Source organism: Doryrhamphus excisus, chromosome 10 (assembly GCF_030265055.1).
Source record: "Doryrhamphus excisus isolate RoL2022-K1 chromosome 10, RoL_Dexc_1.0, whole genome shotgun sequence".
Classification (NCBI taxonomy): domain Eukaryota; kingdom Metazoa; phylum Chordata; class Actinopteri; order Syngnathiformes; family Syngnathidae; genus Doryrhamphus; species Doryrhamphus excisus.
The window spans coordinates 4,403,173-4,423,134 of NC_080475.1; the positions used below are offsets into that span (position 1 = coordinate 4,403,173).

The 19,962-nt window shown below is 41.0% G+C and overlaps 1 protein-coding gene across 1 annotated transcript in view; it reads left to right on the forward strand.

Moving 5' to 3' along the window:
- Window positions 1–19,962, forward strand: part of si:dkey-12j5.1 (uncharacterized) — a 41,924-nt gene that overhangs the window by 10,497 nt on the left and 11,465 nt on the right. The window contains exons 9-10 of the mRNA XM_058084587.1: window positions 3,464–3,517; window positions 14,122–14,274. Of these exons, the coding sequence (XP_057940570.1) occupies window positions 3,464–3,517; window positions 14,122–14,274 (207 nt within the window). The remainder of the gene's footprint in view (window positions 1–3,463; window positions 3,518–14,121; window positions 14,275–19,962) is intronic.

Consider the following 19,962-nt stretch of genomic DNA (forward strand, 5'->3'; position numbering starts at 1 on the left):
GACTATAGTCACATTTATACTTTTTTTATTTACAACATATTGCGCAACTGCAGGGTCTTGAGACACATGCTAACTCGCAATCTAGAGAGCTAGCGACCTAAACGGTAGCCTCCAAGTTATTTCCTTTAAACTTAAATAGCCAAAAACTTACCACTTCCACACGGATAGGGAGGATAACTATTAACAGTTATTTAACCTTTAACATGAACATTAATCAAACATAATAATTTTTTCTGGGTACATGATACCATACAGCATCCATATCAAACTTGCGTGGGGCCGCACTAACATTGAACTTTCATATCAAGGCGGGGGGGCCTCAAACTAGTGTCCTGCGGGCCACATTTGGCCCGCGGGCCGGGTGTTTGAGACCCCTGATTTACAACATATTGCCCAACTGCAGGGTCTTGAGACACATGCTAACTCGCAAGCTAGAGAGCTTGCGACCTAAACGGTAGCCTCCAAGTTATTTCCTTTAAACTTAAAAAGCCAAAAACTTACCACTTCCACACGGATAGGGAGGATAACTATTAACAGTTATTTAACCTTTAACATGAACATTAATCAAACGTAATAATTTTTTCTGGGTACATGATACCATACAGCATCCATATCAAACTTGCGCAGGCCGCACTAACATTAAACTTTCATATCAAGGCGGGGGCCTCAAACTAGTGCCGCGAGCCGTGTGTTTGAGACCCCTGATTTACAACATACTGCGCAACTGCAGGGTCCTGAGACACATGCAAACTCGCAAACTAGAGAGCTAGCGACCTAAACGGTAACCTCCAAGTTATTTTCTTTAAACTTAAATAGCCAAAAACTTACCACTTCCACACGGATAGGGAGGATAACTATTAACAGTTATTTAACCTTTAACATGAACATTAATTCTGAAATGTAGTTCAGTTTGTACTTTCCAATGAGTTAGACCTGCCATCCTTGGGATTTATTCACTTAAGCGTTGCCGTGTGTGTGTATATGTGTGTGTGTGTGTGTACATGTGTGTGTGTGTGTTCCAGATATTGTTATATTGCCCTCGCTTGCGGAGTGATTTGTCTTTCTCCTGTGTCTGCTGCTGCATGTCGGTAAAATGGTTCTGTTAAACCAAATTGCTTCCAGATTGCACACAACAGCTATTAAAAATCAGTTCCTCCCCACCAGTGATTCTCTGTGTTTGCCAAGCTGGAAATAAAGGTCGTGAAATAAAAAGAGGACAATATCGATATATATAGTGACTTTGGACAGCGTGCGTTTATTATCCTTGTGCTACTGCTGTTCACTGATGACTTTGGTGTTCTTTACCAGCGGCCATTCAAGCCCGTTTTCGCAGCGAGCGGCCGTTCCAGGCGCGGGATATATTCATCTTTTTCCTTGTTGTTGTTGTTGTTGTTGTTGTTTCGGAATGTGAAGGCGCTTAAGAAGATCTGAATCTTTAATCACAAGCCCGTGGGGTTGACCGGTGTAGTTAGGAAGCCCGGCCGGCACTTGGCGATGACGGAACGGTTATCGCCGCTCACTTATCGTATCTCTTCTTCTATTTTTGTTCTTCTAAAACCGCCTCTTTCTATCTTCTGCTTCGCGCTCTTGACGGCGCTCGCCATTTATTATACCGCGACGCTTCAAAATGACTGCGTGTCACAACACTGCGATACGACGACAGTCGACTCGAGCATATATTTCCGGAGGGTTGAATCCGTCCATCATTTGTTGTGTTTTTGTTTGGGTATTTTATTTTTAATCAGGCTCCAATTAATAAAAAAAAACAATTTTTTCGCCCTGTGATTAGTACGGCGATCACTCAACTGGAGTGCGCATTTGCATGTTCTTAACGAGATATTGTCAATTAACGCGCCTCTTCCTTGCAGCACACCTTATTGCCTCTGGAGCGGCACTCTTAATAATAAAAGGAGAAAGCAGCGATGGGAATTAGGAAGCTCTCCAACAAAAAGGAATGCCCTAACAAGCAGGAATTGTACTCACACCTTCGTTGTGTGTGTATACAGTGTGCGTACCTCTTTTTCTTGCCCTTCACCACGGGTGATTGGCTAACAGTCGCCTCCAACCTGAACTTGACCGAAATCAATAAATCATCACTTGGGGCCTCTGACACACACACACACATACACACACACACATACACACACACAAAGGCAACCACAGGAAAAGAGAGAGAGCAAAACAAACATGGCCGACCTGAGTTAAGGTCTGTTTTCCGTAATAGAACCTTCCCACAGCAACTGTCCCAAACAGTGACGCTGTGCATCTAAAGCAGGGGTCTCAAACTTAATTTACTTGGGGGGCCACTGGAGCTAGGGGTCTGGGTGAGACTGGGCCACATCAGGTTTTCCAAAAAAAAACAAACAAAAAACGCATTTATTAAAAACAAAAAAATTTAAATATCTTACTTTTTATTTTTATACACAAAATAAGATGGAAAAAATAAACAAACAAATCAAGAATAAAGAAAATCAAACAGTAATAAATAAATATAATAATAATAAAACGGCAAATAATTAAAACTTAAGAAACCACATATAGTTGGTGCTTAGACAAATTATTTTTTTCAGATTAAAATGAACAAAGCATTATTAGAGCCATGTAGACATGACAAAACACGACTATAGTCACATTTATACTCTTTTTATTTACAACATATTGCGCAACTGCAGGGTCTTGAGACACATGCTAACTCGCAAACTAGAGAGCTAGCGACTTAAACGGTAGCCTTCAAGTTATTTCCTTTAAACTTAAATAGCCAAAAACTTACCACTTCCACACGGATAGGGAGGATAACTGTTAACAGTTATTTAACCTTTAACATGAACATTAATCAAACGTAATAATTTTTTCTGGGTACATGATACCATACAGCATCCATATCAAACTTGCGCGTGCCGCACTAACATTAATCATATCAAGGCGGGGGCCTCAAACTAGTGTCCTGCGGGCCACATTTGGCCCGCGGGCCGCATGTTTGAGACCCCTGATCTAAAGGTCAGCCAACATTTGATTCCTTTCAGTGGGGGCGCCACTGTGAGCGATTTAGAGAAATACTCACAAGCGGTTTGGATTTATCAGAGAGTTTGGTGGCGAGCGGGCGGAAACAAACACTAGATTGACTGGAAATGTCATTAAATAGATTAAAAAGGCTATCGGGCAGAGCAGCTAAAGTGCCTATTGACTGCGCGATAAGCACTGCTGAGTGTGTCTGTCGATGGCCGGGTTTGTTGTCGTCTTTGTGTCGACAGCGTCGTGTATATGCAAGGCCGGTCTGGCCAGAAGCTTATCAGATATTTGGATCACTCTGATTGATTCCACTCCTTGGGAGATTCACTAGGCTGTGTTTGTGTTTTTCCACTGGAGGGACTATTTTCTGAATGTTTGTTGTTTTTTTGTTTTTTTCCCCAGTGTTCATTCCATTTAATTGCATCTCATCTCCTCTGTTGTCTGTGCTTGTTAGATGGCAGTGGAAGTACTGGAGGGTCTCCTGGAAGAGGACGATGAGGTTGTTCAGGTAAGCGATCAAAAAACTGACCGAAAATCCAATAAGTCATTTCACTCAGGAATGTCTTTTATACTTACCAATCCAATTGCAGATACTAAATATTTATCCAGTTTCTGATTTAATATACTTTAGTAGGGAGGACATCTCAACCAAACTTGCTTTGTCAAGTCAAGTTTATTTACCGTATTTTGTGTCTGTTTTGGTCAAGTAGTTTGGAAAATAAATTACCCGCAAAAATGCAACTTATACTCCAGTGCAACTTATGTATGTTTTTTTTCTACCTAATTATGCATTTTTGGCCTTGTGCAACTTATACTCCGGAGCGTCTTATGTACGCTTTTTTCTACCTAATTATGCATTTTTTGGCCTTGTGCAACTTATGTATGGTTTTTTCTACCCAATTATGCATTTTTGGCCTTGTACGACTTATACTCCAGTGCGACTTATGTATGTTTTTTTTCTACCTAATTATGCATTTTTGGCCTTGTGCAACTTATACTCCGGAGCGTCTTATGTACGCTTTTTTCTACCTAATTATGCATTTTTTGGCCTTGTGCAACTTATGTATGGTTTTTTCTACCCAATTATGCATTTTTGGCCTTGTACGACTTATACTCCAGTGCGACTTATGTATGTTTTTTTCTACCTAATTATGCATTTTTGGCCTTGTGTGACTTATGTATGTTGTTTTTTTTCCTAATTATGCATTTTTGGCCTTGTGCGACTTATGTATGTTTTTTTTCTACCTAATTATGCATTTTTGGCCTTGTGTGACTTATGTATGTTTTTTTCTACCTAATTATGCATTTTTGGCCTTGTGTGACTTATACTCGGGTGCGACTTATGTATGTTTTTTTCTACATAATTATGCATTTTTGGCCTTGTGTGACTTATACTCGGGTGCAACTTATGTATGTTTTTTTCGACCTAATTATGCATTTTTGGCCCTGTGCGACTTATACTCCGGAGCGACTTATGTATGTTGTTTTCTACCTAATTATGCATTTTTGGCCCTGTGCGACTTATACTCCGGAGCGACTTATGTATGTTTTTTTCTATCTAGTTATGCATTTTTGGCCTTGTGCGACTTATACTCCGGAACGACTTATGTATGTTTTTTTCCACCTAATTATGCATTTTTGCCCTTGTGCGACTTATACTCCGGAGCGACTTATGTATGTTTTTTTTCTATCTAATTATGCATTTTTGGCCTTGTGCGACTTATACTCCGGAGCGACTTATGTATGTTTTTTTTCTACCTAATTATGCATTTTTGGTCTTGTGCGACTTATACTCAAGTGTGACTTATGTATGTTTTTTTTTCCTACCTAATTATGCATTTTTGGCCTTGTGTGACTTGTAGTCCGGAAAATACGGTATATAGCCCTTAATCACAAAAGAGCCTCAAAGGCTTTGCTACCTTCGCCCACCCTATCATTAGTTTAACTTTATCTTGGATCTTCATACTTAATAATTGACCTGTCTAACTCTAGTTTGGAATATCATTCCTGTACCTTTGGTGCAAAGCAACAAGAGTTTCAGGTAGGCGAAGTCAAAGAACAAAAAGTGTGTATTTTGTGAGTTCCAATAGATCAAACTGAGATTGGGATTCCAACTTGTTTCACGCTCCACGCTCTGCTTCGACTCATTTTTTTTTTTTGGCTCGTCCAGTTAGCAGCGAGGAGAGGAGAGAAGTAGACAGACAAAACCGCCCACAGAACAAACATTAACTCCAAACCTTCGGCCGAGGCGGCGAGGATCTCAGAAGTTTATCCGCTTGTGTTTTGCAGCGGAATCCAAATTGCTGTTCACTTCACAGGTCGGCTGTTGGTATCGACTTCTGTTCCCGTCAGTTGTAGAAGCAATTGACTAGAGATCTTTGGAGAACAGGATTACATGGTGAAACATCAAGATCCTTGCCAAATCGATGGCAGGTTTGATGTTTTGGAATGAAGAAGAAAAATGGCTATTATATGGGAAATGTAGTTTCATAACGTTAGATCCACAGTACTTGTGTCATTCCCTCTCATTTCCTTATATACATGGACCCAAATATTCCAATTCCAGCCGAGTATCCCTCTCCATTCTGCCTCAATTGCTTCAAAATGTGATTAATTAACCCTTTTAAAAATACAGTCGTCTTGTACACTAGCCACTACTTCCAATAGTACAACATCCAGGCACTGTGACGATCGCTTACTGTAGTTTTACGAGTCAAAAGCCTCCTTAGTGAAGCGTCGTGAATGGCGGTATTTGTATGTGCTCTAGCGGGACCTCTGTAGTCCCACGGCACTCGAAATTCCCACTGTGAGCAGGGGCAGAAAGCGAAGGTGTGCCACTGAGTGTCAAAAGAGCACAAGAGTGTTTCTCCCACAGTTCCCCTCAGGCTCAGCTCCCCCCCCCTACACACACACACACACACACACACGTACTACACACACACACACACACACACACTTAGCTGACAGATTGAGAGCAATCATCAGGGGGCTGAACTTTTAAAGTCTCTTAGCTGTGACACTTCCTGCGAGTGGGCATTCAGCCAATTGCAAATGCACACACTCCAATATGTTTTAATGGCAGGGAATGTTTAGTCAAGAGTTTGCACTGCAGACGCTATACAGCAGGGGTCTCAAACTCAATTTACCTGGGGGCCACTGGAGCTAGGGTCTGGGCAAATAAAAGGGCAAATAACAAAAACTTAAGAAACCACATATAGTTGGTGGGTAGACAAATTATTTTTTTCACATTAAAATGAACAAAGCATTATTAGAGCCCTGTAGACATGACAAAACACGACTATAGTCACATTTATACTCTTTTTATTTACAACATATTGCGCAACTGCAGGGTCTTGAGACACATGCTAACTCGCAAACTAGAGAGCTAGCGACCTAAACGGTAGCCTTCAAGTTATTTCCTTTAAACTTAAGTAGCCAAAAACTTACCACTTCCACACGGATAGGGAGGATAACTATTAACAGTTATTTAACCTTTTAAAGTGAACATTAATCAAACGTAATAATTTTTTCTGGGTACATGATACCATACAGCATCCATATCAAACTTGCGCGGGCCGCACTAACATTAAACTTTCATATCAAGGCGGGGGCCTCAAACTAGTGTCCTGCGGGCCACATTTTCGCATGTTTGAGACCCCTGATTTACAACATATTGCGCAACCGCAGGGTCTTGTGACACATGCTAACTCGCAAACTAGAGAGCCAGCGACCTAAATGGTAGCCTTCAAGTTATTTCCTTTAAACTTAAATAGCCAAAAACTTACCACTTCCACACGGATAGGGAGGATAACGATTAACAGTTATTTAACCTTTAACATGAACATTAATCAAACGCAATAATTTTTTCTGGGTACATGATACCATACAGCATCCATATCAAACGACAACATTAAACTTTCATATCAAGGCGGGGGCCTCAAACTAGTGTCCTGCGGGCCACATGTTTGAGACCCCTGCTATACAGTATTTTTTTCTGTCTAATGAATACAGCCTCTCTATTTTTTTCTGGCCTCACTTAAGGTTTTAAGTCCGGTAGATAAGTTCTCTCATTTGCCCGCTTCGCTTTTCCGCTTGTGCTTATCAGAAACTTGGAGCCGACACGCTCTTAAAGGCAGCACAAACAGCCCTTCTAGTTCCTTATAAATTGTTCAAAAGTTGCTTTGTGACGCAATTGTTCTCCTTCGGGAGCGAAGACGGCCTTTATGACAAGCGGTTTGATTGACGGACGGGTTGTGTGTCGAATGAAGATTAGAAAAGTGTCTGTGGAGTTATTAATTAGACAGCTTTCTTGGGTGGGACTTTTACTTGTGGACATTTTTCACAGAAGACCATCAGTAGGCTGATTTTATTTTACTTAACTTTAGTTTTATTTAAGTTATTCCAACAAGTGAAAGAAAAACTCGGAAGTCGGTATCACGTGGTGTTGATGTTTATGGTTTTTTTTTACGTTTTACTGGGCATGCCCCATTGACTATTCCCTATTCCCTAGCACGAATCCCTTCCCGAACAGTTCTTTGCCAAACTGGTCTGTTTTTCGCAGATTCCTCCCCGGTTCCGAGGTTGCCATGGATCGGTATTAGGTAGCGCTTCAGTTGGTCTTTTTGGGGGCTTCACAAGGTCTAGTCCCCGTAGTAAGAAGATGATTCTAGGTATGTGGAGCCTATCCTGACGACATGTCCAACCCAACGGAAGTGGTGGTGAAGTATTCCGACTTTGACGTCATTGTTAGTGATAGTCTTCCCAGTTGATATTGAGGTGTCGTAGCTTGATAGAGTCTCGGTCTCGCAACTTGTAATAATTTAAATCTCGCAAATATAATAATATATATTGGTCAACTACAAACATTATGGGAGACAAATCTAAAGACTACTAAAGGCTTTCCGGTGCCAAATATCTTCCCCCGGTCTTAGAAAGCTGGGTCTCAGATGCACTCAAAAATGGCTGCGAGCCAAACAACAGACTATTCTAAAGTGGCCTCCTGAGCCCTGATTTAAAGCCAATTGGACATCTATGGAAAGAGATGAAACATACAGTCAGGGGAAGGCATTCATCAAACCCGAGAGAGCTGGAGTGGTTTGCTCATGGGCAGACCTGTCGACAGGTGGGGCTGTCTCATTGAGAGTTACGGGAAGAGCTTGATTTGCAGTTGTGGCTTCAAAAGATTATGGAGCTAAATATTAGATTAAGGGTACCGTCTTTGTCTTGGCCAGTTTCATTAAGGAAAGGAAGTTTTCTCAAACCATAATTCAAAAACAATGACTGGTTTCCATGTTTTTTTTCCATATGACTTTTGTCAGTTCGTAGGCATTTCAGTAATTCTTGTGGCTTTTTCTTTTAGCATAAGGCTACCAACAATTTAGAGTCTCCTCTCCCTATCTCTTATTTTATATTCGTGAGTCCATCCATCCTACACAGGAAACTCATTTCCGCTTGTATCCGCAATCTCGTTCTTTCCGTCATGCCCCAAAGCTCCTGATCATAGGTGAGTGTGGTAACATAGGCAAGGCTTATCTTATCGTAACATAGACTGACTGACTGGTCAATTGAGAGCTTTGCGTTCCAAATCATCTCTCTACAGAGGTACAGAGACACGGTATTACTGCAGACTCTTCGCCGAGTCGTGTGTCGACCTCACGCTACGACCTTCCCCAAACCTTGCTCCCAACCCGGAGGATGCGAGCCGTCCTTTTTCCGATTTGAGAACAATGCACATGTCATACATAAGGTGCACCAACCTGTGGCACACAGGAAATACAAAACTGATATGGAGTATTCTGCTCACACACAACATTGAGACATTACCTTACATTACATTACCTTAACACTGCATGAAGTTAATAATAGGCCATAGTCACCTATGAAACAGCAAACATTTTCAATGAATTAATTTTGGTGAGGGAGCGATATTTGGGGGTTGCTGGAGCCTATCCCAGCTGTCTTGGGGGGGGGGGTTGCTGGAGCCTATCCCAGCTGTCTTGGGGGGGGGGGTTGCTGGAGCCTATCCCAGCTGTCTTGGGGGGGGGGTTGCTGGAGCCAATCCCAGCTGTCTTGGGGGGTTGCCGGAGCCAATCCCAGCTGTCTTGGGGGGTTGCCGGAGCCCATCCCAGCTGTCTTGGGGGGTTGCCGGAGCCCATCCCAGCTGTCTTGGGGGGTTGCCGGAACCCATCCCAGCTGTCTTGGGGGGTTGCCGGAGCCCATCCCAGCTGTCTTGGGGGGTTGCCGGAACCCATCCCAGCTGTCTTGGGGGGTTGCCGGAACCCATCCCAGCTGTCTTGGGGGGTTGCCGGAGCCTATCCCAGCTGTCTTGGGGGGTTGCCGGAGCCTATCCCAGCTGTCTCGGGGGGTTGCCGGAGCCTATCCCAGCTGTCTCGGGGGGTTGCTGGAGCCTATCCCAGCTGTCTCGGGTGTTGCTGGAGCCTATCCCAGCTGTCTCGGGTGTTGCTGGAGCCTATCCCAGCTGTCTTGGGGGGGTTGCTGGAGCCTATCCCAGCTGTCTTGGGGGGGGTTGCTGGGGCCTATCCCAGCTGTCTTGGGGGGGTTGCTGGAGCCTATCCCAGCTGTCTTGGGGGTGTTGCTGGAGCCTATCCCAGCTGTCTTGGGTGTTGCTGGAGCCTATCCCAGCTGTCTTGGGTGTTGCTGGAGCCTATCCCAGCTGTCTTGGGTGTTGCTGGAGCCTATCCCAGTCCTTCTTCGGGCGAGAGGTGGGCTACACCCTGGACAGCCAATCACAGGGCACATATAGACAAACAACCATTCACACTCACATTCATACCTATGGACAATTTGGAGTCGCTAATTAACCTAGCATGTTTAGTACCTGGAGAAAACCCACGCATGCACGGGGAGAACATGCAAACTCCAAACAGAGATGGCCGAGCGTGGAATTGAACTCGGGTCTCCGAGCTGTGTGGCCTGTGCACTAACCACTCACTAACCGTGCAGCCCTAAGTCCACTTGCATTCCGTAACAGATCATGTTTGACCTTTTTAAGTGTCTGCCGTACAACACAAGCGTTTCTTTTACAACAAAAGGAAATCCTGCTTGTGTGGCGCAATCAAGAGAGCAATGCAAACCACATATATTCCGCACCGCCGATTTTGTGGCGAGTGTGTCTGCAAGCGGGTAGCCTCCCACTCGGCATGTTTATCGGCAATTCAGAATTCACCACGGTGCGCCTTGATGTGTTTGCTAGCAAAGTGGTCGTGGGGACCGCGCACTGTGCCCTTCATGAATAATGAATCACGCCAATATTTGTGTTGTGATGTTCGAGGCGAGGTGGGTGGGTGGGCCTCACATGAGGAGGCATCTCAAAGTTCACTGAAAGTTGAACTTGATTATGTTTAAAAGGCGAAGGAGCCACCAATGTGATTATGTACACAAAGAAATCCCGTATGTTCACTCCGGAAAAGGCATGCCAATTCTTTGCTCCTACAGGTTTCCTTCATGATAAACCCATCAATCCCGATCCTACATACTAGGCTTTAGTGGGATTTATGATGTGTGTTTTTAAAAGGAAGCTGCTTCTGTCACGTTGCTGGAGGCATCGCTGTGGCTGATACCGACTTTGAGTGGTAATCACACAGTTACTCCAGATATAATCCCATTTTCCCATAGGAATGATGGTGTCACGACACAGTGCAGGGATGTACATATTATTATCTATTCACCGCATTGTGTCAGCTTCCCAGGATTTTGCCCAAGTGCAACAAAGTGTAGTGGATCTAGTGTATTTATGTGTAACTCCGGAGCGACTTATGTATGGTTTTTTTTCTACCTAATTATGTATTTTTGGCCTTGTGCGACTTATACTGCGGTGCAACTTATGTATGTTTTTTTTTCTCCCTAATTGTGCATTTTTGGCCTTGTGCGACTTATGTATGTTTTTTTTTCTACCTAATTATGCATTTTTGGCCTTGTGTGACTTATACTCCGGAGCGACTTATGTATGTTTTTTTTCTACCTAATTATGCATTTTTGGCCTTGTGCGACTTATACTCCGGAGCAACTTATGTATGTTTTTTTCCACCTAATTATGCATTTTTGGCTTTGTGTGACTTATGTATGTTTTTTTCTACCTAATTATGTATTTTTGGCCTTGTGCGACTTATACTCCAGAGCGACTTATGTATGTTTTTTTCTACCTAATTATTCATTTTTGGCCTTGTGCGACTTATACTCCGGAGAGACTTATGTATGTTTTTTTTCTACCTAATTATGCATTTTTGGCCTTGTACGACTTATACTCCGGAGCGACTTATGTATGTTTTTTTTCTACTTAATTATGCATTTTTGGCCTTGTGCGACTTATACTCTGGTGCGACTTATGTATGTTTTTTTCTACCTAATTATGCATTTTTGGCCTTGTGCGACTTATACTCCGGAGCGACTTATGTATGTTTTTTTCTACCTAATTATGCATTTTTGGCCTTGTGTGACTTATACTCCGAAGCGACTTATGTATGTTTTTTCCACCTAATTATGTATTTTTGGCCTTGTCTGACTTATACTTCGGAGCGACTTATGTATGTTTTTTTCCACCTAATTATGCATTTTTAGCCTTGTGCGACTTATGTATGTTTTTTTTCTACCTAATTATGCATTTTTAGCCTTGTGCGACTTATGTATGTTTTTTCTACCTAATTATGCATTTTTGGTCTTGTGCGACTTATACTCCGGAGCGACTTATGTATGTTTTTTTTCTACCTAATTATGCATTTTGGCCTTGTGCGACTTACACTCCGGAGAGACTTAGTTATGGTTTTTTCGACCTAATTATGCATTTTTGACCTTGTGTGACTTATACTCCGGAGCGACTTATGTATGGTTTTTTTCTACCTAATTATGCATTTTTGGCCTTGTGCGACTTATACTCCGGAGCGACTTATGTATGTTTTTTTTTTACCTAATTATGCATTTTTGGCCTTGTGCGACTTATACTCCGGAGCGACTTATGTATGTTTTTTTTTTACCTAATTATGCATTTTTGGCCTTGTGCGACTTATATGAGATGTACCATATATCTCATACAGTATCTATGCATAGTACAGAAAGGCATACCAACTGAAATCAGTAAAGTATCAGATGTACACAGATGGTGGTAGTACATGAAATATTATGGCAATATGTCCTCTGTGATGTCTCTAGATTAGTTTTTCGAAACTACTCCGTATTTTCTCAGTAATTCTATTGTACATATATGTCACTGTCCTTGTATTGTATGTCATTCCTTAATTGAGGTGAACCGACTTCCTAGCGACTGCAAGATTGCTCGTTTGATTCTCAGTTTTGTGCAGAAGTTTTATTGTCAAAGTGACCTTGGGTGAGATTCGACGCCTAATTGCTTCTCATCACTTGGGTAGAATCTTTGAACTACTGTGAAGGTTGAACCAGCGCCAAGCTTGTTAAATATACGCCGTACTCATTTGATGCTTATTATTGTAATAACAATTGTGATAATACGGGCGCCAGTAGTCGAATCCTTCATTTGCTTTTTTTTTTTTAACAGACGGCATTTAGAGTTAATTGCCTGTGATTTACCTCTTGAGTACAAGCGGGTATTATAGAGTCGTATAACGTTCTGTAACTAAATCGTCAGAAATGCTAGACGTAAGTGATTTTATTCACATCTCGGTAAATCGACACGGCACAGCGTGGATGCTTTTTTCATTGTAGATGCAATCAGAGTGGGGTTTGGGAGGGGGGGGGGTAGTTTGTAGTTTGTAGTTTGATGTGATGATGAGGTTGTGTTTTTTATAACGAAGACATCTCAGCGCACCCAGGAACGTTTTAATTGAAAAGTACAGCCGTTGCGGCAAAAGCAGGGGTTGTTGTTTCGGGAAATTGCATGTCTCGTCTTATCTCGACTAATTCTGCATGCAGTAATCGTACGTTTTAATACAACGCTGCATTGTTATATGGAATCTGTGCAAATATTGCCCAATAATAAGATCGTCCCTGTGCGTCTGTGAGGAGTCTACAGTGAATGCCTCTCTTTTTATTCTCTGTATATTTGCACAGTCAACACCTCATGACTTTCCTTGGATACTTCAAGAGTTGTGGTGCTGCATACCGTTTTTTAATGCCCTCACAGGGTTTGTTGTGCAGCTGTAATTAGCATGAAGCTACCTCTTTTAACGCTGTTATACTGTAGTACATCAGAAGAGAGGAAAGTAATATTAGTAAGGTAAACTGTCCATCACTCAAATCAGTCTTTTATTCATTCATTTTCTACCGCTTATCCTCACGAGGGTTGCGGGGAGTGCTGGAGCCTATCCCAGTTGTCTTTGGGGTACACCCTGGACTGGTGGCCAGCCAATCACAGGGCACATATATAGACAAACAACCATTCACACTCACATTCATACCTATGGACAATTTGGAGTCGCTAATTAACCTAGCATGTTTTTGGAATGTGGGAGGAAACCGGAGTACCCGGAGAAAACCCACACACGCACGGGGAGAACATGCAACCTCCACACAGAGATGGCCGAGGGTGGGATTGAACTCGGGTCTCCTCGCTGTGAGGCCTGCGTGCTAACCGCTCATCCGCCGTGCAGCCCCCAAAAGTCAGTTTCATTCATTTTCTACCGGTTATCCTCTCGATGGGTCGTGGGGGGTGCTGGAGCCTATCCCAGCTGTCTTCGGGCGAGAGGCGGGGTACACCCTGGACTGGTGGCCATGCAGCCAATCACAGGGCACATATAGACAAACAACCATTCACACTCACATTCATACCTATGGACAATTTGGAGTCGCTAATTAACCTAGCATGTTTTTGGAATGCGGGAGGAAACCGGAGTACTCGGATAACATGCAAACTCCACACAAAGATGGCCGAGGGTGGAATCGAACTCGGGTCGCACTTTTTCGAATTGTTTGCAGGACTTTATATGTCAACCAGGTAGAAAAGAGAAAGTACTGGAGCAATGCAGGTGTTTTTAAGTATCACTGTACCTGTAGTACCTTAGCGTATTAGTGTCGCATATAAAAAGCACCCATTAGTTAGTTAGTGCACGATTGCCTTAAGAAGGAATCTCAAATGCGTATCTTTGGACCGCATGAAAAAAACTTGCCCTTCTTTTTGTCTCCCAGGTGTGGTATCTTTCTGGCTGGGTGTGCTACCTTCAGCTCGAGCGGGCCAAGGAGCAGGAAGAAAAGGAGGTACGAGCAGTGAGCCAGGAAGAAGAAGAGGAGAGGACGGCGCTAAAAGAGGCGGCCAGATTGCACCTGACTAAAGCTAAGAAGGTAAGACACCAGTTGCCATGCAGGATGTCGTGTCCGCCAACCATAAATTACAGCAGGGAGTAAAGGATGGCTTCATGAATCAACATACAGTAACAGCTCACTGGGGTAGTGATCTGGGGTGTCACTGGGTTCTGAGGACCCCTGGAGATGCACAGGATATGAATATGAATGTAGTAGACATTTATATTATTATATGACATTTGTCAGATATTTTTTTGTAAAAAAAAAAAAAGTCAATAGAAAATAAACAAAAATCAATAAAAAAAATCAAAAATCAATTAAAAATATAAAATTCACTGGACAGTGATCAATTACATAATAATCATTATTATATTATTAATTATCATCATTCTTCTTCTGATTATTACTAGTATTAGCCTGCTTTTGCCGCATTATATTAAATTTGTCAGATATTTTTTTGTAAAAAAATCAATAAAAAAATAAACAAAAATCAATAAAAAAATAAACAAAAATCAATTAAAAATAAACAAAAATCAATAAAAAATATCAAATTCACTGGACAGTGATCAATTACATAATCATTATTATATTATTAATTATCTTCATTCTTCTTCTGATTATTACTAGTATTAGCCTGCTTTTGCCGCATTATATTAAATTTGTCAGATATTTTTTTGTAAAAAAATCAATAAAAAAATAAACAAAAATCAATAAAAAAATAAACAAAAATCAATTAAAAATAAACAAAAATCAATAAAAAATATCAAATTCACTGGACAGTGATCAATTACATAATCATTATTATATTATTAATTATCTTCATTCTTCTTCTGATTATTACTAGTATTAGCCTGCGTTTGCCCTATTATATGAAATTTGTCAGATATTTTTTGTAAAAAATAAAAATCAATAAAAAAATAAACAAAAATCAATAAGAAAAATATCAAATTCACTGGACAGTGATCAATTACATAATAATCATTATTATATTAATTATTATCATTCTTCTTCTTCTGATTATTACTAGTATTAGCCTGCTTTTGCCCTATTATATGAAATTTGTCAGATATTTTATTTTGTAAAAACAATAAACAAAAATCAATAAAAAATATCAAATTCACTGGATGGTGATCAAATACATAATAATCATTATTATATTGTTAATTATCATCATTCTTCTTCTGATTATTACTAGTATTAGCCTGCTTTTTCCCTATTACATGAAATTTGTCAGATATTTTTTGTAAAAAAATCACTAACAAATATATAAAAATCAATAAAAGATATCAAATTATGTTATATATATTTTATAAATGTTTTTATATTTTTATATTATATTTTATGTATATTTTTTTAGATTTTATAAATCGATGTTTATTTTCTTTTTCTCACCATACTTAAACTGACCCCTCATGTACTGTATTCTGTAGTTGTGCAACATTTGTGAGATGATTCCGCTACATGAATTAGCATCACGACTCCTCCTTTGAGATGTCAGGGACGTACTGTGCAATCACCTCCCGTTTTATCCCTGTACAAATGAGTAGGGGCATATTCATGTCCATCTCCGGTTAGCTGGGTTGTAACACGCCCGTCTAACCAGCATTCCGATTTAACTGTTTTAACTGGGCGGACAAATAATGGCACAAAACATCAATAAAAAGGCAAAAAAAAGAAAGATAAACCTTGTCTCGACTGTGGCGTTGTAGCGTAACCATTAAATGGTAAAACCACCTCTTTGTAGACAGACTGAGGCAACAGGTGCCGACGGAGGTGAAATGGGAATGTGGCAAGACCTTGGAAATGACTTTGTTGGTGTGTCGTGTTCCTCTGCTCTCTGCCATATTTGCAGCACCGCGTTATTTTTCCCCGAGTCTGACTGTGTGTTAATTATTAACGATGCGTCAGTCTGCTAGTTAAAATGGGCTCCAGCGTGGAAGCAAGACCTCAAAGCCCAGCGGCTTGTTTTGGCACCAGTCCACTTCACTGCATACTTGATGACTTTGTTAAGTGTCTCTATGTATATTTGTGTTTGCGTGTGTGCGTGTGTGCGTGTGTGTGTGTGTGTGTGTGTGTGCGGGCGGGCATGTTTTTAGGCCCACCTAATGTGGATAATTTAGACTGGCACTAGAGTTGCCTTACAGGTATCTCATTTTTCAGGAATACAGTACGACCTTCAGGCTGTCTGCGCGGATATTTTTAAAAACTTTTAAATCTTCCTACCTCCAGGGGGTCAAGTTGTTTTCAAAATGCTTTAATACACATTTGGACAAGACGACTGGAATAGCAACGTCAGCTGACTACTTGGTGGAAACAGTGGAGTGTTTTGGAGAATGCTCTGCAGGAAATATACTTCTAATATAGCGTAGAAAGCAGCCAAGGTGATGATTAAGGATGCCCGTGTTTGCCATGATGGTCAGAGACGAGGAAGAGTATGAAAAGTGGATCATTTTGATGAGCTTGTTGGGTATCGTGGAGATACGGGGCGCTGAACATTTCTGCGCCTGGTGACATCATAATGCAAATTAAATTAGTGAAGTTACTCCCATCACAAACTTTGGGTCATATTAATGATATTTCATTTACAGTATGCATTTATCTATTACTATTTTCAATAGTCATATCAAAACTGTATAACATGCTCATGATATGAAAGTATGAAAACCACAAATTGACTGTATTTTCTGGACTATAAGTCGCTCCGGAGTATAAGTCGCACAAGGCCAAAAATGCATAAACATACATAAGTTGCACTGGAGTATAAGTCGCACAAGGCCAAAAATGCATAATTAGGTAGAAAAAAACATACATAAGTCGCTCCGGAGTATACGTCGCATAAGGCCAAAAATACATATTTAGGCAGAAGAAAAACATACATAAGTCGCTCAGAAGTATAAGTCGCACAAGGCCAAAAATGCATAATTAGTTAGAAAAAAAAATACATAAGTCACTCAGGAGTATAAGTTGCACAAGGCCAAAAATGCATAATTAGGTAAAAAAAAACATACATAAGTCGTACTGGAGTATAAGTTGCACAAGGCCAAAAATGCATAATTAGGCAAAAAAAAACATACATAAGTCGCACAAGACCAAAAATGCATAATTAGGTAGAAAAAAAAACATACATAAGTCGCTCCAGCGTATAAGTCGCACAAGGCCAAAAATGCATAATTCGGTAGAAAAAAACATACATAAGTCGCTCCGGAGTATAAGTCGCACAAGGCCAAAAATGCATAATTAAGTAGAAAAAAAACATACATAAGTTGTTCCGGAGTATAAGTCGCACAAGGCCAAAAGGAGTATAAATCGCACAAGGCCAAAAATGCATAATTAGGTAGAAAAAAACATACATAAGTCGCTCCGGAGTATAAGTCGCACAAGGCCAAAAATGCATAATTAGGTAGAAAAAAAACATACATAAGTTGCTCCGGAGTATAAGTCGCACAAGGCCAAAAATGCATAATTAGGGAGAAAAAAACATACATAAGTCGCACAAGGCCAAAAATGCATAATTAGGTAGAAAAAAAACATACATAAGTCGCTCTGCAGTATAAGTCGCACAAGGCCAAAAATGCATAATTAGGTAGAAAAAAAACATACATAAGTCACTCCGGAGTATAAGTCGCATGAGGCCAAAAATGCCTAATTAGGTAGAAAAAAAACATACGTAAGTCGTGAACTGGAAAGACTATCAGGGCTTTGGCTTTTATTGTATTTAATTCTTATTATTAGGGCTTATTTAGTATATGTTGTGTTTTTCGAGTTCATTTAAAGTCACCAAAAAGTGACTTAAATCAGAGTCTAGGAACAGAACTCCTACGTAGCGTCGTGTTACGTACACGTGTAAACATAAAAACACGCACATGCTGTTTTTTTTAACATCCATAGTTGTCACAGATGTATAAATAAATGAAGCGGCTGTGCAACACAAAAGAAGTTCCAACATATACATTAAAAAAAAAAAATTTCCCGGGCCTCGCAACTGCTTTGAATGCGCGTATGCTTACTTTTCATGCAGTATCGTCGCTCGTCTTTTTTTTTTCCCCTCATCTTCTTCTTCTTCTTTTGTGCCGCACAAAAACCACACAAGCACAACATGCCCAGAGCTAATCACTTGAACTGAGCTCTTGTGTGATGTTCTGATCTTTTGTTCACAACCTCAAGGATTTTTGTGCAACATTAAAGAAACCCCCCCCCCCTCCTCAAAAAAAAAAAAATTAAAATTATTGCGAAATTAGAAATTCTACCACCATTTCGAGGCACCACCCTATCATTATATCTTTAGTTGGGATTCTCTCAAGGGAGATGGATGCAGAGGACAAGGGGGGGGGGGGTTGGGATGGAGGGGGGGGGGCAGTGGAAGAAGCGACAGGCGAGTGAGCAGGAGTGGGAGAATGAAATAAGAGGCGAGAAAAGAAACAGATTGAATGTGGGGTGGATGTGCCAGTGTGGGGGGGTAGTGGTGGGGGCGGGGGGGTGAATAGCGCCCGAGCATAAAATCAATAGTAAACCCGACGTGAAATGGAATTTGAGGCTCAGTCAGATAGGGCTGAGATTCAGGAAGAAGTCGTGGTGTATCGTAGAGGACAATGTTACACATGAATATACGTATACTTATGTGTGTGTGTGTGTGTGTGTGTGTGTGTGTGTGTGTACAGTATGCACAGGTGCATGCGGGGCGAACGGAGGTCAAAAGCTTTACTATTTGATGTGGCTGAAAGGGGATCTCATGAGCGAGGCTCGTGGGAAGGGTTTGGACTAAGGTGTGTGTGCATGTCATTAAACTTTAATGTCTTTGCTCCAACGTCGATGGGACTGCAGGACTGAGACAGATGATCGTGCACGTGTGTGTGTGTGTGTGTGTGTGTGTTAATCTCAGCCACTGTCACAGCCATGCCAATAAATATGTTTTGTCTCCAAAGAAAAAGAAGAGAGGTACTTGCAATATGCAGGGAAAAGTTGAGGGTAATGCAATATTGTGTGCCTATAGTGCCAAAGTTCTGTATGTGTGTGTGTGTGTGTGTGTGTGTTTCGGAATGTGAGAAGAAGGATCTATCTCCTTGACAGGAAGGTCATTTTGGTGAGAGTGCGCCGGTGAAAGCAAGCCAGAGTATATGAGGAGGCAAAGCCTGCAGGAAATATACTTCTAATATAGCGTAGAAAGCAGCCAAGGTGATGATTAAGGATGCCCGTGTTTGCCATCATGGTCAGAGACGAGGAAGAGTATGAAAAGTGGATCATTTTGATGAGCTTGGTGGATATCGTGGAGATACGGGGCGCTGACATTTCTGCGCCTGGTGACGTCATAATGCAAATTAAATTAGTAAAGTTACTCCCATCACAAACTTTGGGTCGTATTAATGATATTTCATTTACAGTATGCATTTATCTATTGCTATTTTCAATAGCATATCAAAACTGTATAACATGCTCATGATATAAAAGTATGAAAACCACAAATTCATACATACATAAGTCACTCAGGAGTATAAGTCGCACAAGGCCAAAAATGCATAATTAGGTAGAAAAAACATACATAAGTCGCTCCGCAGTATAAGTCGCACAAGGCCAAAAATGCATAATTAGGTAGAAAAAAAACATACATAAGTCACTCCGGAGTATAAGTCGCACAAGGCCAAAAATGCATAATTAGGTAGAAAAAAACATACATAAGTCGCTCTGGAGTATAAGTCGCACAAAGCCAAAAATGCTTAATTAGGTAGAAAA